Raw genomic sequence first — 26,774 nt, forward strand, 5'->3', positions numbered from 1 at the left:
CACCAAAAATCTGTTTAAACTCCTTTTGAAAGCCAAGAGTGTATGAAAAATCCTCAGTGAGTTTCTGAGTTGAAATTTATAGAATGTGATTTTTAATTTTAAAACAAAAATCTGCTGTTACTGAGATTTATGGAAGTCAGATGTCTGGGGTTGTGGAGCTGAGACTTGTCACTTACTCTAGTGTGAAATGCTCATAAGCAGAGAATTGAATCCACTGAAAATTACCTGCTGCATAATTAGTGTAGAGCACATATGAAATCTTACCAATCTGAATTGTGTGTGCTTTCAGCAACAATACATGTTAGCTTGGCCTTTCACCTAATGAGCTCTGACTTTTCTTTTTTCCCTCTCAGACTAATATTTGCAAGTCAAAGTATTTGTTTCTCAGCTATTTCAGCTTTTAAAAGCCCAAACCCCAAGGTTTGTAGAAATGTCATTGGCAGTTTATTAGTACGAAGACCATGTACTTTAACCTCTTGTTTAATACAAAGTAGCAACAGGAATTTTCATCCAAAAATGAAATTAATTAACTGTTAATCTCAGGATTATGCATCTGATTAAGAGCCAGTATCTCCATAAACACCTTTTGTTTGTGTTGTGCTGCTGTGGACAGGTGGAGTTTGTTGTGCACCCCTCGGTGAGTCCCAGTGATCCCCTGGTGAAAAGCGCCATCGAGCAGGTGCGCTTCCGCATCTCCAACTCCAGCACTGCAAACAGGCAAGTCAGGGATGGCTTGGGGGAGCTTGGCTTATCTAGGGTATGCAAAAATATGCAGAGGAAATAAACACAAGGTAAGCAAAACAAACAAACAATCTCTTCTTTAACAACAGAGAAATGGAAGCACGAAGCTGAGGCGACGTGCTGATATCTCCTGAAGTCAGGGAAAAGAGGAATTGAGCTCTGCTTATTTTTTACCTAAGTGCTGTGTGGTTTTACTACAGGATTAAAGTCCCCCAGACACCAACATCCCAGGACCATGGTGAGGAGGAAAACCAAGGTCAAGAGGCAGTTCCTGATTCAGGAAATACACAAGAAAGCTCATGTAAAGCTGATAATAGTCGGGCAGGAAAAACTGATGATAAAATGGGCATAATACAGCTGAAGAACTATCATCCTGTTACAGGTACAGCCACCTTTGGGGTTTCTGTCATCCTTCACCTTCCCATTTATTATTAATAATAATAATTTCTAGATGTCTCCTAAGTTACAAATAGGTTTTTTCTACTATAGAAATAAAACTGGATTTATATTAAACCAGTCTAACTTATCCAATGTTTTCTTAGCTGTTTGTGTTTTCTACAGTTGTGAACTGGAGCATTTGTATTTACTACTACTTCTTTACTATATGTAACTTAAATTTACTTTCAACTGCCCATCTTCCACTTTTCTTCATATTATTTTTGTGCAGAGCTGTTTTAGAGCTGTTTCTCCTGCTCTAATCCTCTTTTTGTTTCTATTTGTCTTTAATCTTCCCTCCCAGTTCCAGGACTTGGACGTTCTCTTGGCTTTCTTCCCAAAATGCCCCGTTTAAGAATGGTCCACATGTTCCTCTGGTACTTAATTTATGGACACCCTTTAAATGAAACACGGAAAAAAGGAGGCAGTGATGGTGAGAAAACACAAGGGCTGGATGAGAATGCAGCTGTAATTGAAGCACAGCCAGATGGGACCTTAGAAATTGTGACAACTGTGGTGAATCCTGAGAGCTCTGCACAGGAGACTGAAGTAGATCTGTCTACTCAAACAGGTAAGAAGTGGCACATCCTGACTTAACTACAGACCTTACCATGGTTCAGCACTGCAAAATAGATAAAAATCTCCTTCAGAAAGGTTTGAATATCAAGTGTTTAGAGAATTTTCAGATAATTTTGGATTTTCAGACTGTGACCTGCCGTTTGTGTGGTGCTTGAGCAGTCACAGTGGGACTCTAGGTGTGAGTGTTGGGTTTGTTGTGTCTGAGGCAGTGTTCTTGTTGGCAGTGTACGTGGATGACTCCTCCTGGATGCGTTACATCCCTCCCCTGCCCATGCACAGGGAGTTTGGCTTTGGATGGGCTCTGGTCAGTGACATTCTCCTCTGCCTGCCTCTCTCAGTCTTTGTTCAGATTGTACAAGTCAGCTACAAGGTACAGTGATCTTTTGTTTTCCTTCAAAGTCTGATGATGTCAGCTGTACCTATAGGCTGGGAGAAATACTCCCTTAATCTGTTTTAGCAAAACTAGACCCTGGAGAGGAGAGGAGACACTTCAGTCTTTTACAGAAAAAGTAGTTGCTTTTCACAGGCTCAGTGAAAAAAAAAAGGTACAGCCCTGTAATACTGCAAATTTTTAAGCTACTATTTTGCCAGGAGCTTTTTATAATCTTACTGAATCCTCTGCCTTATTGATTAAGAAGAATAATGTTTAAGCATTTTACAAAAGCAGTAAGGTTTACTTAGAAAATATTTTAGTAGGCAATTCGAGTAACAAAGCTTTATACTTGAGGGGATAGTTACATTTTGCATTTTGATTAACTTCTGAAATAATTCTAGGTTGAAGGTCTGGAAGATTTTTTAAATGATCCACTAAAAAAGCACACTCTGATCAGATTTCTTCCAAGGCCAGTCCGACAGCAGCTCCTCTACAAAAGGTAAGCAGCTGAGTCAAAATAAGTGGCTCTAGAGAAGAACCAACAGGGGCTGATTGTTTTCTCAGTTATTTCCTGTTTGTGTCAAAGAGAACTGTGGCACTTAAGACAAGGACCATCAATCCTCAAAGGATAGAGTGCCAAACTGTATTTTTCTCTCCCAAATAGAAGGTAATAAGAAACTAATAAACAATATTCATGTATGCTGTCAGGCAGTGCTTGAGAGCTGGGAGGTTCTGTCCTTCATAACTCATGAGCAGGATGTTGCTTCTGTATAAAACACACTCCAGACTGCTGCTAAATTCAGAATTTAATAGGGTCTAAGTGTTGCTGTCCTTCATAAATCTTTCCAGAGGTGCCACATTTCCCAGCTCCTGCCTCTCACACATTCAGTTTCTCCTCATACTCTCCGTGGCACATCTGCCATGGTTTGCCATTTCTCTTCCAGGAGATGTAAAACTTGAGGCTGGACTGAAGAAAGGAAAGTGATGTGAATGTGTGGAATCAAGAGCACCGTGTTAGTTTTCCCCAGAAAGTCACTGCTGACAATTTGTGAATGGTTGGAGGTTTACATGACATTTTCCAAAACAGCAAATGTGCCTTTGGTGAGGGAACAGGGCTGGGCAGTGTCAGCAGCCAAGGCTCTTGGGGAGCCCAGGTTTGCAATTCCAAACCTATTGTTAAATCTGAGCAATTAGGAACTGGGTTGATGGCATTTTATGAAATCTGCAGGCTCCATCTGATGGGGTGATGCAAAACAATATGACACATAACCAAGCTGTCTCTTCAGCTTCCTTTCACTAAAACTTCTAACTGTGCCAAATTTCTAAGCTTGATCTTTCTGACCCCCAGAGAAAACTCCTGCCAAAATCCAATTCCCATTTAACTGCATTTAATTAGATCTTAGCGAAGTTAAATGTGGGCAAAGCTAATTTTTTACAAACTGTCTCAGAAACTAAATCTTGCAGAAGGTTCCTGTAACTGCCAGAATTTTGCCATAGATGTAGGTATGCAGGATGGAAAAAGCTGCACTTTTTGCACTGCCAAAGCTTTGAGCAACTGAAAGCAGTTTCTTGGAGCAGTAATTTTATACAATCTGAACTCCAAGAATCATTGCCCAGTTCTTCATACATACATGTATGAAGGCCTGTATTTAGCAGTCATGTTTTCTTACTCCTGTCTTCTTTACATAACGTGAAATTGCCTGCAGATCTGCTGTTATTTAATAACCATATTTAATTAATTTTTATTTATGTTATTTCTGGCTAATTTTCTTTCTTGCTAGCAAAATTTTGCTTAGTATTTGACTAAAATATTTGGTTTGTGATTTTAGGAAAGGAAATTTGGACCCTTGGGGTATTACTTGTTTTCCACAGGCTGATAATTCAAGCAAAAATACCACTTCAGAAATTCTGTAACTCAGTGGTTTGCTGAAAGCTCAGGTTGCTGCATGAAAATTGGATTTCCTGGTATCACTTCTCTATTTTCATGAGTGCTAATTGTAACACACCTACCATTGCTACAGGAGGTACATCTTCTCAGTGGTAGAAAACCTTCAGAGATTATGTTACATGGGACTGCTGCAGTTTGGCCCAACAGAGAAGTTTCAAGACAAAGACCAGGTAATTAAAAAAAAAAATTAAAGGCAGTTACTCTTCATGAATCTTTCAAGATTTGGGGTTCATAATTACCTTAAATGAAGTACTGATGTTTCACAGGTATGTGCAAACCTCCAGATCCAAGTAATACTGTAAGTTGTGCAGGTAGTTTTTCACCTCTTTCTCTGCAAGGGAACTACTTACATGTATAATGCTGAACACTGCACACAGTAATGACCCAGGAGGTCCCAGACTGGCAAGACTTAATGAAAAATGAGTATGACACAGTCTTTTCCATCAAGCTGTTAAGCTGGATGTCTGACACAGAATAAAGACACTGATCAGAGTAAAATAATGAGATTCATATGCATCTTTTTAGATAGAGAGCACCTGCAAAGGAGAAAGCAGACCAGACTTTATGAGGATAAGAAAGGTAATGAGGCCCCAAACACATCCATTCAAATCCCAAGTGAGGACTTGCAGGAAATAGCCACTCTCTGGAAACTTGGAATATCCTGTGCACAAGGGAGAAAAGAAACTGTTCTAAATCTAGAAAGGAAATTTCTGAATTGCTGTCAAGGGAATTTGGGAATACAGAGCAATAGTGTGGGAATGGGTGTGGCCTCTGTCAGAGCAGTGGCTAAAAACAGCAAAGACAGAAACTGTCCAGTCCTAACCTAGCTGGTGTGTCCTGCTAATTAGGCAGTTTCAGTGATGTTTACAGCCTGAGCTGTGCTGTGTCTGGCAGGTGTTTGTGTACATGAAGAGGAATGCTGTGATTGTGGACACCACCATCTGTGACCTGCACTACAACCTGGCCCAGAGCAGCCGCCCCTTTGAGCGGCGCTGCTACGTCCTCAACACCCTGCAGGACGTGGAGAACTTCTGGTTTGATCTGCAGTGTGTCTGCCTGAACACACCCCTGGGTATGGCACTGTTGGACCCCCTGAACACCCTCTCTGCCCCTTCTGGGCACATCACAATTCCTCTTCCCTTCCTAAAACTGGAGCCAGGCTCTGGTTTTCTGTCGGATGCTACGATGCCCGACAGGCAGGAAGAGTGACGCGTAGAACTCCATGATATCAGAAGGCCAATTAATTACCTTATTGTACTATATTATACTAAAACTATATTACACTAGCAAGAACTATCACTAAGTAACTAAGGAGAAAACCCATGACTCTCTGCCCGAGAGTCCCAACACACACACGTGGATCCAGTTGGTCAGTGAATCCAAAACACCATCACCAGAATCCAATCCAGCAATCACCTCGGGTAAGCAATCTCCAGAACACATTCCACATGGGTGCAAACACAGGAGCAGCAAATGAGATAAGAATTGTTTTGATCATTGTTTTCTCTGCTTCTCTCACAGCTTCTCTCAGGAGAAACCTGAGAAAGCTAAATCTCTCTGTTCAGAGGCCATGTGAATACCACAGTTTGCCACTTCTACTGTTTTGGAATGTTGTCCTGTGTATCATAAAAAAAAAAAAAAAAGTTGGGACCTGTGTCCATATAATTCTATAAAGTTGTAATTCGCTTGTGTTCAAAGCATTGCTGCCCTGTTGGAAATAGCAACGTTGACAGCCCTTCTCTGTGAGAAGCAGGCATGTTGTATTGAGAAGGAGTGAAAATGGCAGTACTGTGTGGGAGCAGTAGTTTGCCAGAGCAAGGTGGATTGAAGATAAGCTGAATTCTGAGCTGTCATGCTGAGAGTGAAACCCCTTTGTCTGTCCAGGAGTTGTCCGCTGTCCTCGGACAAAGAGGAGCAACCTTGCAGGGGAGGAGACTGCCCTGGATGTGGAAAAGGAGCAGGAGTCAGCAGTGAACAAACACAACCTGGAGCGAAAGTGTGCCATGCTGGAATACACCACGTAGGTGCTGGAGCAGGGCAGGCCAGAGGAGCTGTTCAGGGGTTGAGGATGTTACTCAATAGCAGAAGCCCTTGAGACTGGAGCATCTCAGCTGGGTGTTCTGTGGAGCTCAGAGGTGAACTGAGTCCAAGGAGATGCAGTTCTGTTTCATGTTCCCAATAACTTGGCTGCCAGGCCGGTTGTTGTGCTGGAGGGATGGGATGAGCAGATTGGGATTTTCTTCTGGAGCAGTACAGATGTGTGTTGCAAGAGTCCTGAGGAGAGCAGAGATGGGAGGGAGGGAATGCTTCCCAAGTACACGGAATGCCAGGAGTAACAAATGTAAAGGTTTTCTGTTCCTATGCTTTATATCATGGTATCTCAAGTAGCTTCAGCAGCTCCCCAGTGCCACAGTCTGAATCCTGTCCCTTTGTGCTGCACTTGGCTGTAATTGGTTGCAGATTAATTTCTAATGTGCACTGTGATCTGGAGGTGATCTCTGGAGCATTTAATCTTCTGCCTAATCACATCCAGAATACCTGGGAGGGTTGCATGCTCACAACCTGTGACAGCCATGCAGAACCCCAGCTAATTTTTTTTTATTGTTTTGTGCACTGTGGTTTAGCTCTGTCAGTGTTCTATTCTGTTTCAATAAACAGTCTGTTTAAAAGTATTTTCAGTTAGTTCCATGTTGCAGGGAGATACATCAAGTTATCTTAAAAAAAATAATGGAGTTGAGGGACCCAATTTCACTGATCCTTGCTTGGACTTCTGCATATGGTCTCTTTGTGTGGCAGTAAATCTTTTAAACTGGATTTCTGGTGTTTATTTGCAGTTAGGCTGGGGATGACTGTGGCATCTTTAAGGAAGAAACCGTTTTGGGATGTAATTAATGGTGTAATATTATCCCCTAAACTGGGAGGGCAAGGGGAGAGTTCTGCACGTTGCACACACACCAGTTAAGAGCTCTGAGAAGGAATCTGCAGAAAGTAATTCCTGTGGGTTTTGTTCCTCTTGCTGTAGAGGCAGCAGAGAGGTGGTTGATGATGGAACCATCCCTGGAGATGGGCTGGGAGCTGCAGGTCTGGATTCCAGCTTTTATGGGCATCTGAAACGCAACTGGATCTGGACAAGCTACATCATCAACAAGACCAGGAAGGTGGGTGTTTTAAAATTTATACACTGTAGAGACTTCTCCAAATTTTAATGTTCTTAAGGTTGAGGTAGTGACACCAAATTCTGTTTGCATGCTCTCAGTAAGGGTTTGCAGCACTGGAACTAAATGAGTGCCAGATGTTCACAAATCTTGGTGCTGAAGTGTATGAAAGAATTGGATATGAATTCTGTTTTAAAACTGAATTTTGTATTTGTTAATACATTCAAGCAAAGAAGAAATACTTCAGTGAGCGAGCAGCTCATACTACTCAGTGGTTCTTCTTGCCTTTCTGGAATGTAGAAGTTGTCACACAAAAAGCAAAACATCCGAAACAAGGAAATACACAAGGAAAAAAAAAAATAGGGAGCCCAACACATGCAAATCAGAGTTCTGGCTAATGTCCTGTCTCTGATGGAAGCTTTTAAGATCAAGGGATATTTCCTCAGATTGCTCTCCCAGCTGTCTGCAATTTTGGCTCAAGGCCATTCTAAATCTGGGGCTGATGTTTCAAAGCAGTAATAGCTTTTTTTTTCTGGATTAATTTGTCTGGTTTTGTGCATATGTAAGTCTTTACTATCCCCAGCCTCCTGTGTTTCAAGTGTTCAAAGTGTTTCAAATTCCTGCTATGTGCCACCACTTCATTTTGGTGCCTTAAGCTCCTCAGTAATTGTAGAACTGAGGCAAGCTGTGAAAAATACATTCTTCCTTATTCTTACTGTTTTGCTGGATTTTTGTAAACATCTCTCATGTCTGTCATATTCGTCTCCTTTTTTTAAGACTGACATCTGCTATTCCCAGCATGGAACTGTCCTGTCTTTAGTCATTCTTGTTGCCTTTATTTTGACCTGTGATAGTTCTACCTGTCCTTTTTAAGGTGGAAATATGATCTGAGAGTGCTTTAAGATTGTGGCAAAGCACAAATTTTTGCAGCTGCTTAGTGTTTCTTTAGTTCCCTAATTCCATACATTTCCTTTGCTTTTTCACCATTACCAGGCATTGAGCAGAGACTTTCACAGAGCTGCCTGTAATTACTCTCCCCTAAGCAGTGCACAAATCAGAGCCTATCAGTGGATGTAAAATTAAGTTGCTAATTTATTTCCCTCAGGCAGGATCATTTCACTCTTCATTCTGTCTGTTGTTCAGTCACCTCATTGTTGAGCAGTAACACAATCTCCAGCAGCTCTTTGGTCTCTGCTTTCCTCTCCACATCTCGTGACCAATTTCTGCCCCCGGTGAACTCCACACAAGAGAAATGGATTTAGCAGAGAATGGCAAAACTCCCAACACATTGCAGTTGGTTCAGGCTCAGATTTAGGATGGGGAGATTGTGCTATAGGAGGCATTTACTCAGTGTTTGTGTTTGTATTTTGGTTTTGTGCTTTTCAGAAGTTCCTTTGGAATGTAAAATGCTAACACTGTTTTACAGCAAATTCTGCTCAGCCTCTGTAGAAATGAAATAATCAAACATTTCTTTTCCAGTAATTACTGCTTTTAAACTTGAGGAGATTTCTAACCTTCACAGTCTAGTGGTCATTCCAGTGTGATTTAAGAAAAGCTCTGGAGCCATTTTAATGCGTGGTAGTAATAATACAAATGAGTTCTATGTTAGAGCCAAGGATCTTTTCCTTTAAACTGAAAATTTATTTCTGACACTACTCAGACTATAAAAGTAGATTGTTGTTAAAACCCGTGCACCCCTTTTGTATGTCACCTTTTTTAAAGTTGTGTTGTCTTAGGAAAATACAGTTCCTGAAAATGGGCTGACAGCGAGACTCCAAACGTTCCTCACCAAACACGCCCTGCCACTCAGTACTGGAGGTAAGGCCTGAGGCTGTGCCACAGCTCCTCCTGCCTTTGTCAAACCCAGCATGAAGGGTGTGGGTTGTTCTTGCCTTCTTCGGTAATCTGAGATGCTCCTGGGGCAGTAAAACAGATAAATGATTTCATTCCCTATTACTGGCTATATGGAACAATAATTTTTTATCTAGTATTGATAACATGGGCTGGTCCTGTCTCCTTACAATGATCTAGAGTACTTCTGGGGCTGTAAAATAGATGTGTAAATAAATTCTTATAAAACAACAATTTCTGTCCTTTGTAATTTCTGATGTGCAGTTTGCAGATAGTCCAGAGGGACCAGACCAATGTTTTTGTAGTATTGTTATCCAGCCTAATGTTTGAGCTAAGGAGGAGAAAATGCTTCAGGTTGAATGTAAAACCTCAGCTCTGTTCCCTTGTGTTTGTGCACTGTAAACTAGGCTTAATTACTTGATGATTCCTCATTAATGTAGGAATTTATTCTGTGAGCTGCTGAGAAGGGGCATGAAATGACGGGACTAACAAAGAGCAATTCTGAGAGTGCATCTGTCTTTTAATTTACTGAAATTTGTTATTTGGTCTCTATACCTTAACATTGTAGAATATCGTTGCTATAAAGCTTCGCTGCTGTAAATATGTGTCATTTTAGGAAACAAAATTAATATTTTGGGAGAAGCAAAGGTAGGATCAGAGTCACTTATCCAGAAAGAGGAATGTATTGAAATAACTAAAGAACCAACCCAGGATCGAACTAAACGAGTGAGAGGTGGAAAAAGCCAAAAGAGGAAGAGGCTTAAGAAAGATGTTGGAAAGAAGACAAAGAAGAAAAAGAAAGGTAAGAAACAGGAAAAAGCAGCATTCTTTACTATGCCTAGGCCTGCAGGAAGCTGCTTTGGCAAAGAGGGTGTGGGACAGGGCAGCTTTGTGGCCGTGGCTGTGGGCTGCCTCTGTCAGTGGGGAGAAGCAGCAGCACCTTGTGCCCATGAGCTGTGTGTGAGCCACGGCTGCACAGGCTGGAGGAATCCTCATGGAGTTTGTGCCAGAGCACTCCCTGCAATCCATTATCGGCTCTTGATAGCTGCCTTAAAGATTCCTCTTGAAATGATGCTCTAGGTTGTTAATTTGCCAATTAAAGTGTTCACTTTCTCTTGCTTGGTAGAGCTATTGCTGCATTTCACTTCTAGACTGCAACTTCCTTCCCTGCTGGTCTCTTATTCTTACAGACTTGAACTGGTGCTGAGCCTGTGCTAGAAGTTTGAGTTAGAATATAAGGTGCTGAGCTAAATGTCTTTTTTTGTTTCCCTGGGTTTGCCAGAAGAGGATTCTGTAGACAAAAGCAAGCGGCTGCGCTACCACGACAAGGCTGACCAGAGCGCCCTGCTGAGGATGACGCGGCTGCGCGTGACCTGGACGGTGCAGGAGGACAGCCTGCTCATGCTCTGCAGGATTGCCAGCCACGTGCTCAATGCCAAGGTGGGAGCACTGCTGATTTTGAAAGACTGGGTTGTATTGACTTATCTAACCATTCAGTATCCATCCACAAACAACTTCAAAAATGGAGAGATTTGACAAATCAAATCAAAACAAACGGTGGGTCATGGTTAAATGACTTGTTTGAAGGATGGAGTTTTGCATCTTGGCTAAAGGAGCTTTACAAAACAGGTTTATATGCACTGATTATTATCATAACATGGTTATTAATAGTACCTTATGTACTTCACTGTACACAACAAATGATGAACAAAGCCATCAAAGAAGCTTTTTCTATCCAAGAGAGAGGGGGAAATGCAGGAAATGGATTTGTAGAGAGTTGTCATGGCCTGCCAGAAGACCCGCACAGTATGCATCCATATGCAAACCTTGAGATAAGAAATGCTGACTTAGAAACACCATGGAATAGGACAGACATTGTTGGGAGAGAAATGGAGCTAGAAAAAAGTTTCAAAGGTTGGCTTGCAAATAAGACTAGATACTTTGGAGAAATAGAGCTATGAAAGATGCATTGTGGTAGGACCCACAAGGGGTCATTTGAGATGATTGGCTTTAAGGCATTTGCAGCATGGTGTGGCTAAAGCTGATAGGCCAAGAAACACTTATAGTGTATTGTAATTAGGAAATAGTTGGCTTCTGATTGTGATGGTGTGAATTAGAACATCTGTATTGTCTCACCCTTCTCATGAGACTGAAAATGGAATGAAAGTTTTTAAAACACCTCTCCATTGCCCCATCTCTGGGTCAGAAGAGGAAATTGTCCGACAAGCGCGGAGCTGCTGGGTGCTGCACAACATTTCACCAGCCAGGGCTTCATCCTGCTCTCACCATGAGTGCACACAGCGAGGTTTAACTGCAGGCACTCTGTTCCTCGTGCAGGTGAAAGGGCCCTTTGTGCCCTGGCAGGTGGTGAGGGACCTGATGCACTCCAGCTTCGAGGAGTCCCTGGATAAAACCTCCCATTCCGTGGGACGCAGAGCCCGCTACATTGTCAGAAACCCACAGACCTACCTCAATTACAAGTAAGAAGTTTTCTGTGTTCTGGATATAGGCTAAGTTCTCCTGGAGGGACATGGTCCTCCCACGTATTTTTTTTGTTTCGTGTCACTTAAAAATTTCATGTTTGCACCCTGCTGCTCTCAGGTCTGTTTTGAGCTGGGAAAATTTCAGTTCTGAGCAACACCTTCAATTGTATCTCTTGCAGAGTTTGCCTTGCTGAAGTTTACCAAGATAAAGCCCTCATTGATGATTTCATGAATAGAGAAAATAATTATGAAGATCCACAGGTAGGAGGGAAGTATTCCAAAAGTGCATAGAGTACTTTATGCTCTTTGGATTACTGAGTACTTGCAGTGTGATTATGTGTCTTTTCTCTCCCTTGAACCTTTAGCTATTTTAAAAATAGCATCATTGTAAAAATGCAGCATCATTGCTGGTTTGGGATAAAGTGGACACAGGGCAGCTTTCCAAAGGCACATAAACAGTCCCCTGTGCAACAGCCACTGTGTTTTCCATGTACTTGTTTATAAACATCCGTGACTAAACATCTCTATCTCTCGATTACTTTTTTATCCTTTCAGCCACATTGTTACCTGAGCAAGAAAACATTTTTGCTCTGTAATTTCTAATTTTTATTCCAGTTGTGTGTTGAACTGTCACATTAGCTTCTGTGGATGAGTGCAGGAACACAAGCAACTTCTATCAGACTTGATTTGAGCAGCTAAAAGATTTTATTTTTTTTTTCCATTTAAATTAACCATAATTTCAAATTGAAAAGTTGTTTACACTTTCAGTGCAAGCAATTCCATTTTGATTTTCAGAATTTCTTTCAGAACGGGGACAGTGTCATAGCAAGATTTTTATCTAGGAATAACAATTCATACCCTTGTCAGAAAAGCCCATCAGTTCTGTTGTTAGATTCGTGTTGCTTAAAGGAAGAGCAGTTGCTCATTGATGAGACATCACTAAAATAAATGCGTCCCCATCCCCAAAATCTGTCTTTGAAAGCAAATAGAAACTTGTTTCCAGAGATGATTCCTCTCATGTAACAGGTGTTCTTCCAGCCATGATTGTGCAAACACTTCATGGAGAACATGGAAAAGCCTGCAGGGCTTGAGGAAGCTTAAACATAGCTCTAGCAAGAGATCTTGCTGTTAATTCAGGAAATTGTCTTAGAACATATGTTCATGGTGCTTGGCTTGTTGCTGTGAGCTGATTACAGATGGAACCTGCAACTGTTCACTGAATCAGCAAACACAAACTGCACCAGCTTTTCCCTGCCTTGCCTTGGCTGTTGGACTGCTTCTGACTTCAGAATTCAGCTATTGCTACAAGAATTTTCATGCACACTTTAAAAGTGGGTTTTTCCCACTCTAAGAAGTTGAGGTTGATGACATTTCTGTCTCCTCTTTTTGAAGGTTTGTGCAAATGAGTTTAAAGAGTTTGTAGAAAGACTGAAAGAGAAATTCAGTTCGACCCTGGGGAACCCCAAACTGGAGATTCCTGACACTCTGGAGGAACTCTTTGCCAGGTATTGTAATCCTGGTGCTTTTGGCTCTGCACATGGGGTGAGGCAGTGAGAGGGGACAGCAATTCAGAGCAGGTCTCTTCTCTGGGCATCATTTACACCCTCTGTACCCTTAGTAAGAAAACTAGTTTTACTGAATACAACCAGCAGTGTTTCTTTCATATCCACACTTCCTAAATACATATAAGTGATTTTCAGTTATTTGCATAATTTTTCTGATTTCAAACCATTCTTATTGCTAAATAAGACTTTTAAACCAGAAATTCACTACAGCAGATTTTCCTAAATTGTCCAGTCCTCAGTCTTAGTGTTAGAGATGTTGCTACTCAGGTGTGACTTTCATTGCAGTAGAAATCTAGCATTTTTCAGATTAACTGGCCCCATTTTCTATCACAATTTGTAGCTGGTTGCTCAGCTGAATCATTTCGGTGCTGCCCAAAGTATTGATAAGGAAGAGCACTCAGCTTTGTGCAGCATTCTCCAGCTCCAGGTCATTAAGCTTTTTCATGATGATTAACACTTGAAAAGCAGCGTGGAAAAATTTTGTCTCAGACCATTTTATGATAACAAATTTAGCACCTATGTAATTTTTCTTATTTTGGGAAGAGCTGTGCATTACAGCAAAAGTGCTGCTGGCTGTAACTGGAAGTCCAAAACCTCAATAAAATGACAAATCCTTTCAGTGCTAGAACTGTGTCCTGTCCATTGTTTTATCTCCTTGTCAACAGATATTTGAGTGGAGATGGATCTGGGCAGTTCTTTTCCTGTCTGACCCTTGTGCTGAGGGCTGCTGGAGCACACAGTCCCCTGGGCTGGCCCAGCACTTGCCTCGTTAGCAGTTGTGCTCATCAGCCTCTGGGCTTCATGGCTTATGCAAAATCAGAGAAAATCACAGAAATCTGGTTCCAGTCTTCTCCTTTCCCTTCCCTTAACTAGATTTCGAGTGCTGGCAATCGGAGAAGACACAAATCAAGGCACAAAAGAGGATAACCTGAGCAGGTGAGTAGCAGTAGCACCATTTTCCTCATTAGGATCAGGCCACATCAGCCCCTCCCATCTGTGGAAGTCATATAAAGAGTGTCCTAATTCAATGTTTCCATCTGTTTGTTGCAGAGTATAAATTTATTAACAGAAAAATACTTTGACAAGACTGTAGGGACCTCTGACATAGATTTGGCAGATAAAATGATAACAGAGATGACCTCAAAATTATTTTATCACTGGGACAACTGTACATGTTCTATGTGGGTGCTGTATCTTAAGAGGAGGAGACGTTATCAGGGAGAACTTTGTGTCAGATTGTCTGGACTAATCCGAAAATTGGGGGTGGAAGGTGAGGGAAAATGTGACTGATTCCTTTACATGAATGATCCTCAGCTGTAGATCTTGTGCCTCTATTCTTCTATCTCAGCAGCAGGTGATGGAGTTTGTAAATTTTTGTTCTGGTTTAATGGGTACCTCATGTTCAAAAATTACCAGGAATAAATATTTTTCTCTTTTTTTTCTTTCAGTATTTATGATATTCATTTTCTGGTGCTGCAGAATCTGATTCAGAGCACACTGGCACTCTCAGATCACCAGATGGAATCTTGCCAGTCATTTCAGGTACAGTGTCTGGACCAAACTTAACTGCTCGTAGAATCCTGGAATTGTTTAGGTTGGAAAAGACCTGTAAGATCATCAAGCCCAGCCATCAGCCCAGCACTGACAAGGCCACATCCACGTGTGGCATACAACCCTAAAGTTTCTCCTCCTTCCCTTTACACGTGCCTTTTGCAAGTGGGAGAAAAGAAACCCAGAAACTTGGATTTGTATCCATTCTGTGGGGAGTATTCTGCTTTTAGGAAATTATTTATTGTAGGAAGATTTTCAGTTTGTTGTTTTCTCTCTGAGGATGAGATTGTAAGATGTGAAGCAATCCCCTAAAATCACATGAAATAAGCTCCACATCACTTCCAGTGGGTCAATCTGTACCATGCTTTAGTGCCCCCATGAGCATCTGGAATATTCTGGAGGAGATACCACAAAAACAATCCTAATACCCAGCTGGCACTGCTGTTGGGGGTCTCTCCTTCAGTGTTGGGGACTACAAAAAGAGATTATCAATCAGTCAAGTGCTTAAGTAAGGTCAAGGTTCAAAGGGAGTTTAAGAGCTTGTAAACAAGAGTGTAACCTGGATAGCCAAGCTCTCAGAGCCAAGTGTTCCTGCTGAAATGAGGGGAAGAATTACCAAAATGTGTGGCAGAGGAGCGTTTTTCACATCTATAATTCCAGTGGGAGCCCGATCCCATGTTGAATATCAAGTGTTGTTAATTTAATTGGCATGTACCATGGCAAGTCTGGAAGGCCATAGAAGGAACGGAGGAGTAAAGTGAATTTTTGTGGATGATTTTCATCCTGGCTTGTGTCCTCTCACCCCCTGAGGGCGTGTGGCTGCAGCAGGTGGTGCAGAGCTGTGCCTGGATGTGTTGCAGACGTTCAGGCTGTACCAGGAGTACAGGGATGACATCCTGGTGAAGGCTTTCCTGGAGTGCCAGAGGAGGAGCCTGGTCAACCGCCGCAGGGTCAACCACACGCTGGGGCCCAAGAAGAGCCGCGCGCTGCCCTTCGTGCCCATGTCCTACCAGCTGTCCCAGAGCTACTACAGGTGGGTGGCTGGGGGACACTGCCGGGCTTGGAGCAAAGGAAAAGATCGATCTAAGCATGGCATGGAGGTGACAGCACAGGAGAAGTGTCCAGAGCAAGGAACCGTCAGCTGAGGGTGCAGAGGAAGGTGAAAGTGAAGCTGATATCATGTCAGTCCTTACGTGGGGAGGGCAGTGAGGGAATAGAGCCAGAGGTGCTGGGCAGGACTTACTGACACATGGAGAGGGGAGGAGATGCAGCAGCACAGCTGTAGCTGTGGTGGGAAGATTTTTTTTAGCACTCCTGTGAAGCAGAAGATGATAGCTTTGCTTTTTATTTGCTGTGTGCTACCTGACCTTTACACAGTGTATAAACACCTAATGTTCTGGAAATAGTAAAAGGACTGTGAAAGCAGGTGTGGAGTGTGCTTGGTCACCAGCTCTAGAATGAGACTTCAACTGCTTGGCTCCTTTGTGCCACCATAACTGTAAAAGTCAGAGCAGATTTTGAAGGATTTGTGCTTGTTTGTGTTCTTGTGCAGAGTTTTTACGTGGCGCTTCCCCAGTACCATTTGTACAGAGTCCTTCCAGTTCCTGGAGAAGCTCAAGGATGCTGAAAAATCAGACCAGCCACACAATTTCTCATTTAAAGATGAAGAAAATGCATCATCAGAAGGCATGGTGGCATTTCCCATGGATGGCCCTGGTGGCCAGTGTGTGGCCATGCTCTCCCTGTTCTCCCTGGGACTGGTGGCTGTGAATGTGAGAATCCCAGAGCAGATCATTGTGGTGGACAGCTCCATGGTGGAAAATGAAGTGATAAAAAGGTAAATGTTGGTATTTCTATTAGAGAATACAGTTTTGGGATAACTTGGATGAAACTGGATAGGAATTGGCATTTCCTGCTCTGCACTGTGGCATTTTTACTGTGCTATTGTTTAGATTATTATTTCTGTGGAGGTGCTCTGAACACTTAATGGCACTTAATTCAGTACCTGTCATTATAGCCCTGGGCTGCATTTGCCTTCACATGTGACATTTCAATTGCTTGACACTTCAGTGCCATCACAGCTGACATGGAAAGGAGAGCACTGAGTGCTACAGGAGCATTTCATCAGCATTGTCCCTTGGCATGTCACAGACTGAGAGGGTTGGTAACAAGGTTTCAGCTTTATCAGTGGAACCTCTCACCACAGCAATGCTTCTGTATACTGTCTCCTCTTGGATTTAATTTTCCTGTAAGCCTGCAGTAATGGCATGAACTGAAACTGTCCCCAGGCAGTGGGAGCCTGTGAGCCCTTTTCCTTACAGTCATTATGTGCTTTCTTAAAAGTGCAACTCAAATCTCCTAGTAATTTGACCTGCTGCTTCCTATTGTGAGTACACATGGAAAATATTTTGTTCTCTTTCTCTTTAGAGCAGCTTAATACCTACTTGAGGATTGTTATTGTGGTCCCTCTCCCATAACATGCTGTTCTTTAAAATGAGCAGCTTCAGTTCCTTCACTTGATTCATGTTAACCAGTTCTCTGTCTTTCTCATTATTTTCTTCTGCACTGAATTGTGATGTCAAAAAACAAAAGCCATGCTCTTGCTGGCAGCTCTGTGCCAATTCCCTCCTGTTATACAGGTGAAACACCTGCTAATGCATCCCAAGATTCTGAAGGGCCGTGGCCTTGCCAAAAAAAAGCAGCCAAACCCCCCCAGTGCAGTGATCCGTGCACAGCTTATGATTGTTGTGACTCACCTAACAAGCTTCTTTTCCTTTATCTGTTTAATTGTTCCCTCTCAGTGTGGAGGGACAGATGCAGAGTACTGTAATACAAATAACATGCATTTGTCATAGGGAATTGCTCCCTGCTCTTTTCCAGGCTGCCTCTCCAGTGTGCTGGAGATGTTCTGAATGCAAATCCCAGCTTCTCATCTGCTTGCTGTGTCCTCAGTTGAGTGACCCTGTGCAAGCTGAATGAGCTGTTTTACCAGTCAGGTCATTAGCAAAAATACACTGAGCCCTGGCCTGGTCCCATTGCTGAGTTAGGGGCATCTTGAATAGTGCACTCACTGTTTTTTTTCTAAGTGATGTGCTCCCTTTTGATTTTAAATCTGTTTTAAAAGAAGGTACTTAAGTTCTAATTCATGTTAGAAAAGGTTGGAAGGAACCTTTCATAGTCCATGGCATAATGTGCTTGAAACAGAGGCAACTTCAGAGTTAGATCAGGTTTTGCAGAGCCTTCACCTTTATCCATAGTGGCTCTTGTCATGTCCTAGAATAGTGTTGGTTTGACTAAGTTTGTTTCTGGGAAATCCATCCTGACTGCTACTGCTAGTCTTTTCTTTACTTGGAGAATGTCTGCAGTTTGGGTTTTGGTGGTTTTTTAATTATTACTTTTTTAAGTAACTGAAATCTGTAACTCTCTCTCCTCCTTTTCACCCTGAAAAATAAACAGTCTGCCCCATCCTGCAGCATCCCTTTTGCTCTCACAGTGTCTAACAGATGTTCCCTTAGGATGAAGCATCTGCTGAACCAAAGAGTTTCAGCACTGGAAGATGAGATATTTTGGGTTCATTTCAACACATTTTGCAAAAAAAAAAGAGTTTCCTTTCCCAGGGACCTTTAGTGTATTTCCTTTTCTGGAGTTCTTGTTCTCAGTGCTCTCATCAGCCTGGTGTGGGCACTGTCCCAGCTGCCCAGAGCGCAGGAGCGCCCTGTCCTTGCTCTGCTCAGTGTCATCAATCACTTCCTTCTTTTGGGAAAAACCCAGCTGCCCAGAGCGCAGGAGCGCCCTGTCCTTGCTCTGCTCAGTGTCATCAATCACTTCCTTTTGGGAAAAACCCAACAAACAAATCCAACCTCCTGTGTTTGCTGTAGCTTGGGAAAAGAAGGACTGGAGGACGAGGATGATGAGGATGATGACTTGGAGGAGAGCTCTGGAGGCAAACGCAGAATCGAAGTGAAGCCTCGCCAGGCCTCTCACACCAATTATTTACTGATGAGAGGCTACTACTGCCCTGGCATCGTCAGCACGCGCAACCTGAGCCCCAGCGACAACATCGTGGTCAACTCCTGCCAGGTGAAGGTCAGGCTCAGGTGCACCCCCATCCCAGGAAGGCTCAGCTCTCCAGGTTAGTTCTGTTTGGTCTAAAGTGCACAGAAGTGGCTTGGAGCAGGAGAGGGTGAGCTCACCTGCTGAGGAATTGATTTAAACAAAGCCCCCTGACAGGAACATTCTGTTTTCATTACACATCAAATCTGTAAAGCTTTCTCTCCTGACTTAAAACAGATGGCCAGTTTAGGCTTTTGTTGGTAACAAGGCCTTGCCTCTATTTCATGTTGTGTTAAACTATTACTGCAATCTGTCCTCTGCAGTAATAATAATAACCCTCTCCAGGAGGTTTTTCAGTCCATTCAACAACTTAAAATACCATATGATGTAACAGCCAGGCTTTCTCTTCTGTAAAGAGAAAAGAAAATCTTTCAGAGCTCCTTGAATGGAAATTCTCATTTAACTTGTCTCATGCAAGTGCCTGAAGTAGTGGTGTCCAATGTCTGGCCTCTTACGTCAGTAATTTAAACATTTTATAATATTTAGAGCTTGAATGCAGTTCATCAGCACTGCCCCTTCTTAAAAGAGCATGTTGTTTTCAGCTGTAATGCAGATGTATGCAGAGCCTTGAGCTCTGCAGCTGAAATCATCTAGTGCTGCCCCTGCCCATTTCCATTGCTGTTGTGACAGAGGTAACACAGAAATTCTTTCTCCTGTCTCTGCTGCCTCTCGTGCCCTCCCGCTGTGCTGAGCTGACTGCTCATTACAGCTGAGCCCATTTTTCTTGGCTCCAAAAGTTCCAGAGGCAAATGTGGAGCAGCCTGCAGGTAAAAGGGAAGGGAGCAGGAAGAGCAGTGCCAGAGCTGCCCCCTCATCAGCCAGGACTGGGATAGGGCTTCCATGGCTTCAGCTGTGGATACTCTCTGTACATGGGGGTCACTTTGGACCTGTCACTGAACACAGAGATGCTTTGTTGAACTAATTGTCTGAAGCATTGTCAAGTGGTGGTTCAAACCAGATTCTGGCCAACAGCTTTCTGCTGTGGGTTTTTTGATTAAAAGTGTCCTCTACAGCATCTCCTTGCCCTAGAATTTTTACTTGACCTTCTTCAAGAAAAAAGGAGAGGATTCCCTCATTAACTCAGAGCTGAGCTGACCCAGTGTTAGAGAGAACACTGCCTTCCAGCCATAATTCTTTGTGCTGGGAGGTTGAGCCCTTGTAAACCAGTTTGCTCCCCTTTACAGGTCTTTTCAGACAGGTATGCAAGGCAGAAGAAAAAGGGAACTGCAGCAATGAAGAGGGAAAACTGAGCTCTGTTTTTAATGGGTCTAGAACACCTCTAATCTGTTTGTCTTCCTGCAATATGTTGCACAGTAACTGCTGCTTCACAGCTTAAACTCCCATGGTTTATTTGCTTTGCAGTTCCTTCCCTGCTGGATCACATGGCTGTGGGCATCTCCTGCCTCCCTGAAACTTTCACCAGGCTGATAAAAATCCAGGAAGAAAACTATGAGGTGGATAAGTTTCTCCACGAGTGTAGGGAGCATTATGGGTACAGCCCCGGGGATGTGGCAGCTGCTCTGGAGATCAGGAAGGCCGTAGAGGCCACTTCCCACTTTGGGATTTGCAAAGCTGAGCTGAGCAAACGTTTCTGCAGCTATGAACAGGTGGAAGCTGAACGCAGCAGGAGCTTGGAGCAGTACATCCAGGTGGGTTTACAGCCAGCTGCTTTCCATACATTAATGTTTGCATGCTTAGTATTCCCCTTGAACAGGATGAGCTTCCAGGCTCTTGGAAGCAGCTATAAATTGAACAGAGTTATTTATGCTAGGCAGGAGAAACACACCACACCTGAGAGCAATCTTGCCTCAGAGTTAGGAAGGCCAACAATTAAAGCAGCTTTTAATCAAATACAGGAATGAACTATTCCAGAAACCTAGAGGTGCTAACATCAACCTTTGGAAGCAAAGTACTTGTTCCCAGTTACATTTTTAACTTACTTTAAGCTGAAGAAAAACATCTCATGCTGTAATTTCAGGAAGGTTTAGGGGTAAAACATCTTTTCATTTGCCTTCAGTGCAGCTGGAGGCAAAATTGCATATTCTACTAAACTTTGCTCCTCCCTTGCTGCCAGTTAAATCGTGGCAATTCCATGACACTGGGTTAAAGTGACATTTTTCAGTGAAAGCCCCTGAGATAATTTGTTGTGGGGTTTTTTGTTTGGTTTTTACAGGACCTCATTGAAATGCAGCAGGTTTTAGAAGTAGGAGGCCACACTGTTAGACTGGTGGCCATAGTGTTTGCCAAGCCCTGGCTGCTACGCTCAGTGTGCCTGAAGAACAAAGCAGAGGATGCTGAGCAGCCAGGGGCAGACCCTGCTCTCCCAGAAGAACACCTGCCCTCGGAGCCAGGGAAGGGACAGGAATGTCTGGGAGAGGAGGAGCAGCTGGGAAAAGACACACAGTGTGCCAATGATGACGAGCCCCCGAGGAAGAGGTGTAAGACTGACATCCTTCAGAGTGACAGTCACCTCTGCCAGGGTGCACAGCCTGCTCTGGCAAGTGCAGATGGCAGGAACTTGGATGCAGCTGTTTCTGAGCCTGTCCCAAGGAAGGAAGCTGTTACTGGGAGTGAAGAAGCTCCAGGAGGAGGCTCCCTGGAGCCCCCAGCTGAACCCCCAGCTGAACTCCCAGAGCCTGCTCCAGAGGCTGTGGATGTGGACACTTACAAGGAACAAGATAAATCTCATTCTGAGGACAAAGAACCTGAAGTAGAGAACGATGAGCTCAGCACTGAGCACAGCAAGCAGATCCCTATCCCTGAACAATCAGCCAGTGAGCAGGATGATGATCTTTCCTGCTTCCAGGAGAACCCAGGAGTCTCTAAAGGTATGGAGAGCCCTCTGCATCCCTGAAATACAAACCAGCTCATCAGCAGTTGATCCCAAACCGGTAGCTGCACTTCATAAGCAAATCCTGGATTCTTTATGCAGCTGTACCAGAGAGATTGTCTTCTCTCACAGATAAATTGGCATAACATTAATTCATCTGGAAGGTCTCAGAGTTTTCAAATATATCCCATAATCCTTCCTATGCCTTTTGCTGGAATGACTAGTCCAGAAGTATGTTTTCCTTAGAAACTTGTTTCCATGTCTTAATTTTTTCCAGAATAATTTGGATCTGAAGTTTCTCATCCCTGGCTTCAGTCCAAAGGTCAGGCATCTCTAAGCCTAGAAAACACAGCACTGCTGGTGTGCATTTAGCTGGAATGTCCATGGCTGAAAGTCCTAAACTCATTAAACCATTCACCAGAAGCAGCACATGCCAGTGAGATTTAACAGCCTCATTTGTAACCCAATTGGACTTCATTTTCCTTCCCTTTTTACTGCCAGTTTTCTAATAGCTAGTAGTTCTTGCCAAGCTTTACATTTAGTAGTTTGTGGGGATTTCATTTTGGTTTGGTTTTTATGAGCTCTAATCTCAGACTGAACCACAAGCTCGCTGCTCCTGTGGTACCTTGCCAAGCCCTGCCAGTACCCAGGTCCAGAGGGTGATCCCTAACATCCCACAGCTTGGGATTGTTTAACTGCAGCCTTCCTGCAGGAAATGCTCTCAGGGCTGTCTAAACAACAGAGACTTCAGCAGTTCTTAAATTAAACTACTGAAGTACTTCACTGGATTTAACATCCTTGAGTTGTTTGTAGCATAGGAGGGAAAAACAGGAGTTCTGTTATCAAACACATATAGTCCTCACTGGCCAGTGAATGTTTACATGTGCTTAAGCCAAAGCTGTTACCCTCTGGGTGTGGTAGGAATACCTCATTAAGTAATTGTCTAATTAAAACCCATGACATAATGTAATGGGAGTTGCAGAGACAGCCTTTGCTTTGAAACTGAGTCTTGCTGGAATCCTGAGTTTGCATTCACATCTCCAGCTCCTTGGATTTGATTTCCCTCTGATTTCCAGGAGCTTTAGGTTACCCAGACCCCTGGAGAGCTCCAGGCTGAGACCCCGCACAGCTCTCTGTGCACCTCAGTTCTTTCAGCCCCTACAATCACCATGGTTCAGCCATAGCATCAGACTTCCAGGAATAAAACCTGCTGGGACTGGGGAAAAGAACCACAGAAGGTGGGGTTGAGTAAGGAGATGTGGCCGTGGGAGGACGTGTGGGAAGAGTTTGCTGCAGGCAGGGCTGAGGGGCAGCTCAGAGCTCCACAAAACTGAGAGCTGCACATGGAGTAGTTTGCTGCTGTGCTTTCCTAGCTCTTGCACTTCACAGCTTGGCCACCTTTAACTCTCCTTCCATTAGATAAGGAATTTGAGTTAATTAGAAAATATGTGTCCTTTTCTTTCCAGGAAGCTCCATGACAGATGTCTCCCAGGCAGCCAGGGACGGGTGAGTAACAGAGCTGTCTGCAGAATACCAAACACCTGGCACTGCCAAAAGAGTGCTGGAAGCAGTGGTTTGGAAACCTCAGTTTTATGCTCTGATGAGCAGTGATGGAGAAACCCCACTCCATTGTTCCCGTTAACGTTCCTTGTGCTCCTGTGCATGCTGAAAAAATGTCTCTGATAGATATTTTTACCCAAAAACCAATGAGCTCCAAATATCAGAGGACCAAAACTGATTTTACTGCACAAATAAGCCCAGTGCCAGCTTCCAGGTGCCCAGGAAAGGCCTGGAGAAACTGCAATGTGAGAAATGTGAATTTCCATGCAGGGACTGTCTTTTGGATGCTAAAATACTAAAAATGAGGGATTTGCCTCCCATCAGAGCACTGGTGCTGCGTGGTGCAGGTCTTGAATAACTTTTGGAGGATATTGGAGCTAATACCAAACAAAGCTTCCCTGCTCATTGAGACCCAGGGCAGCTGCAGTTTTGTAATGGTGCTAAAAGGGGTGAACCCCTGGTGTAAAATGCAGGTTTGGTAGAGCAGCACTAGCCCTTGCTCAGAGCAGCCACAGGATTTACACTTGAGTTAAAACAGATGCAGTGAGAACCTCTCAGAGGCAGAAATTACAACGATGAGAAACCCATCCCAAAGAATTCCTGAGAGCCGAGTTTTCCCTGTCTTTGGCAGGGCCTGTGAGAGCGTTTCCTTCATCGGGAGGCCGTGGAGGATCGTGGATGGGAAGCTGAACAAGCCGGTGTGCAAGGGGATGATGGAGGCCGTGCTCTACCACGTGATGAGCAAGCCGGGCGTGCCGCAGGCCGGGCTGCTGCAGCACTACAGCGGCGTGCTGCAGCCCGTGGCCGTGCTGGAGATCCTGCAGGTACAGCAGTAGGACAGCCCTGCAGCCAGGGCCCTGGGGAAAACACCCTGCTGCCTTTGGGGTCCGTGAGCCACAGCCAGAGCGAGCCACTGCCCGCAGGGAGGGAGGAGGGAGGCCTGGGGTACCCTTCACAGGCTGAGCTTGCTTCTGAAAGGGATGGACAGGGAGGTTGCTGAAGAGTGGGGCTTGTCACCATGAAATTGACTGTTTGATGCAGTGGCAGTCACAAAATAGTTTGGGTTGGAAGGGGTGTTGGGACTGGAAGGTCTATAAGGTCCATTCCAACGCTGTAACATTCTGTGATCCTGTGAAGAATGCCAGGCAAAGAGGAAACCCAAGGAGGGGTGTTGATCTTTGGAGCTGCTCAGCCACCTTAAAGATCCTCTGGTTCCAGTCTCCAGTCACCACAGATAATCCAAATATTCATAATTTTTTTCTTATATGCCTTCTAGATGGGTAGTCTGCCATGAGAATCAAACTGACATGTGTCTGTGCTAGACAATGTGTAAATCAGACCTTCTGACCTGCCTAAGGTCCTTAGTTGTCACACAAAAGATGGCAAGAAAATTTTGAGTTTCTCATAACTTTATTCCCACATCTTGACATTCAGTTGCCACCACTTTGGAAATGGAATTTTGATTTCTATTTTTTTCCTATAAATATTCAGAATCTGAAGCAGAGCAATAATCCTGCAGGCTTTCCCAAAAGCATGACTTCCCTGCTAGTTAGAAATCCATTTTCCAGTGTCCATGTGCCACTTCTTCCCCAGGGCTTGTACCCTGTGGTGACAGTGCCAGCTGGGAGTGTTACCAGTCACACATATCCTGTTCTGGGTGTTCCACTATGGATTCCTGGGCAATGTGAATTCAAACTCACAAAATCAAGCAATTAATTACCTCTACATTTTACAGAGTGGAGAACTCCGATCTAAGTTGTGCACCAATAAATTCACTAAGAACTGGTTTAGAAACCACAGGCAGAGCTTCTCATACACCTGTTAACCATTAACAAGGACGGGCACAGAAGTCTGGGATTGACATCTAGAGCAGCCTTAGATTTTTTGTAACTGGTCCTAAATGTTGACATCTCTTGCTGAGCACATTCTGTGTCAGTAACCATGTATCAATCACCGTGCTTGAAAGTAACTAGATATATCCAGCTAGAGCTTGCATGGTTTTATTAAGCTGTTTATTCTTTTTACCTTTGTGTTGTAACCATAGGCTCTTCAGGAGCTCAAGTGAAGCCACTTTTGGTATAAATTGTCCAACATTTCTGAGAACACTGTAGCGAGAGCAGCATTCACAGCATATTAAAATATGTGAATTTTTTTGCAGGGTCTGGAAACTCTTGGTTGCATCCGACGATTCTACATGAAAAAGCCATCCCCAGTGTCACTCTTTTCTCAGCCAGTTGTGGAAGAACAACTACAGAATCCCAAACTAAGTGAAAGCCCAACCATCTACTACGAGCCCACGATAGACTGTACTCTCAGGCTGGGGAGAGTGTTCCCCTGCGACATGAACTGGAATAAATGGGTGCAGATTATCCCTGGATAGAAGGGGAAAAGCTCAGTCATAGGAAATTGGCCTTGCCTGTGGGAGAGAGTGTTCATGGAGATGAAATGTTACAATTTGTGCTCCATCATGTTTTTATTATTTATCGTTCATGGAGATGAAATGTTACAATTTGTGCTCCATCATGTTTTTATTAAGTTATTTATCATTTTTACTTCTGAATGTATTTAAACTGAGAATAAAGCTTGATGTTAAAACACACGTAATACGTGATCCTACCTGAAGCACATTCTCCTTTTAACAGTAACTGGTTGCAGTGTGTAGTTTGTAGTTCCTCTTTAATGACAGGGTTTTCACAGGTCACAGCAAATGCCCCTTTTTTCATTTTGTGGTTCTAAGGCCACAGTGGTAACACTTCACCTCTGCTTTGCCTTCTGTGCTGTGCTCAGGGCTGGGGTTTCCTCACCGTGCTTCAGCTCGGTTACCTTCAGGCCTGTCTCCGTTGTCAACAGGGCTGTTCCAGTGGGCAGGGCACGACTTTATCACCCCTGCCCTGTGCGCATTACGGGCCCCTGCCCTCCCGGGGCCGCAGCACGGGCACACACCCTGCTGCAGCCTGTTTCCCCTCCCTGCCAGGCCCAAAGCAACCACGCAGCAGCCGCCTGCTTGCCCGCAGTGCCGCGTTTATTGCAGGAGCAGCAGTAATTCCATCCCCGCGGCCCTCAGTCCCGCCAGCGGTGCCCGCACTGCGGGTTGCAGCACTTGTAGAAGGTGGTCATGGGCTCGTCGGCCGAGCGCGTCTGGATCTGCATGAAGTAGGCGCGGGGGTGCTCGCACTTGGGGCACGGCTCTGCGGGGAAAGGCCGTGAGGGGCCGTGAGGGGCCGGCAGGGCCCAGCGAGCCCCGCGCGGCCCCTCGGCCCGGCCCTACCTGCCGTGGAGTCCACGTTCTCCCAGGCCGCGGCGCCGCCCAGCACATCGTCCACCTCCTTCAGCCGCGGGTACTTCCTGCTCGTCACCTGCGGGACCGTTCCGGGAGCGGCTCAGCGGGCACCGGGCACCCGGCCCCGGCGGGCCCCGTCCCGGGCCGCCCCCGCGCCCCCCGCGCCCCGGTACCTTCCGCGTGACGTTGCGCACGTAGGGACAGGTGGTGCAGGCGAAGCGGTGGCAGCGCGGCCCCTCCTCGGCCACCAGCACGTTCCCGCAGGCCGGGCAGAAGAGCAGCATCGCCGGTTCCGCCGCGCCGCCCGCCC

General features: G+C 44.3%; 2 protein-coding genes across 2 annotated transcripts in view; one reads left to right on the plus strand and one right to left on the minus strand.

The window, feature by feature from the left end:
• Positions 1-25,653, plus strand: part of GTF3C1 (general transcription factor IIIC subunit 1) — a 38,757-nt gene extending 13,104 nt beyond the window's left edge. Inside the window, exons 13-37 of the mRNA XM_041462775.1 lie at positions 614-717; positions 942-1,123; positions 1,481-1,747; positions 1,980-2,125; positions 2,530-2,627; positions 4,150-4,246; positions 4,971-5,148; positions 5,961-6,096; positions 7,099-7,234; positions 8,968-9,049; positions 9,699-9,884; positions 10,365-10,522; positions 11,420-11,562; positions 11,745-11,826; positions 12,958-13,070; positions 14,004-14,066; positions 14,579-14,672; positions 15,542-15,714; positions 16,234-16,518; positions 18,560-18,813; positions 20,157-20,443; positions 20,968-21,622; positions 23,091-23,130; positions 23,816-24,008; positions 25,343-25,653. Coding sequence (XP_041318709.1) covers positions 614-717; positions 942-1,123; positions 1,481-1,747; positions 1,980-2,125; positions 2,530-2,627; positions 4,150-4,246; positions 4,971-5,148; positions 5,961-6,096; positions 7,099-7,234; positions 8,968-9,049; positions 9,699-9,884; positions 10,365-10,522; positions 11,420-11,562; positions 11,745-11,826; positions 12,958-13,070; positions 14,004-14,066; positions 14,579-14,672; positions 15,542-15,714; positions 16,234-16,518; positions 18,560-18,813; positions 20,157-20,443; positions 20,968-21,622; positions 23,091-23,130; positions 23,816-24,008; positions 25,343-25,564 — 4,374 coding nt within the window. The 3' untranslated portion in view covers positions 25,565-25,653. The remainder of the gene's footprint in view (positions 1-613; positions 718-941; positions 1,124-1,480; positions 1,748-1,979; positions 2,126-2,529; positions 2,628-4,149; positions 4,247-4,970; positions 5,149-5,960; positions 6,097-7,098; positions 7,235-8,967; positions 9,050-9,698; positions 9,885-10,364; positions 10,523-11,419; positions 11,563-11,744; positions 11,827-12,957; positions 13,071-14,003; positions 14,067-14,578; positions 14,673-15,541; positions 15,715-16,233; positions 16,519-18,559; positions 18,814-20,156; positions 20,444-20,967; positions 21,623-23,090; positions 23,131-23,815; positions 24,009-25,342) is intronic.
• Positions 25,654-26,188: 535 nt separating this feature from the next.
• Positions 26,189-26,773, minus strand: POLR3K (RNA polymerase III subunit K). The gene is made up of 3 exons (XM_041462785.1): positions 26,638-26,773; positions 26,453-26,540; positions 26,189-26,372 (listed from the first exon to the last, which is right to left on the minus strand). The coding sequence occupies exons 1-3, from the start codon at positions 26,746-26,748 to the stop codon at positions 26,245-26,247; spliced, it is 327 nt and encodes a 108-aa protein (XP_041318719.1). The 5' UTR covers positions 26,749-26,773; the 3' UTR covers positions 26,189-26,244.
• Between the last annotated feature and the right edge of the window lies 1 nt (position 26,774).

Source organism: Pyrgilauda ruficollis, unplaced genomic scaffold (assembly GCF_017590135.1).
Source record: "Pyrgilauda ruficollis isolate IOZ18807 unplaced genomic scaffold, ASM1759013v1 scaffold16, whole genome shotgun sequence".
In the NCBI taxonomy this organism is placed as follows: Eukaryota; Metazoa; Chordata; class Aves; order Passeriformes; family Passeridae; genus Pyrgilauda; species Pyrgilauda ruficollis.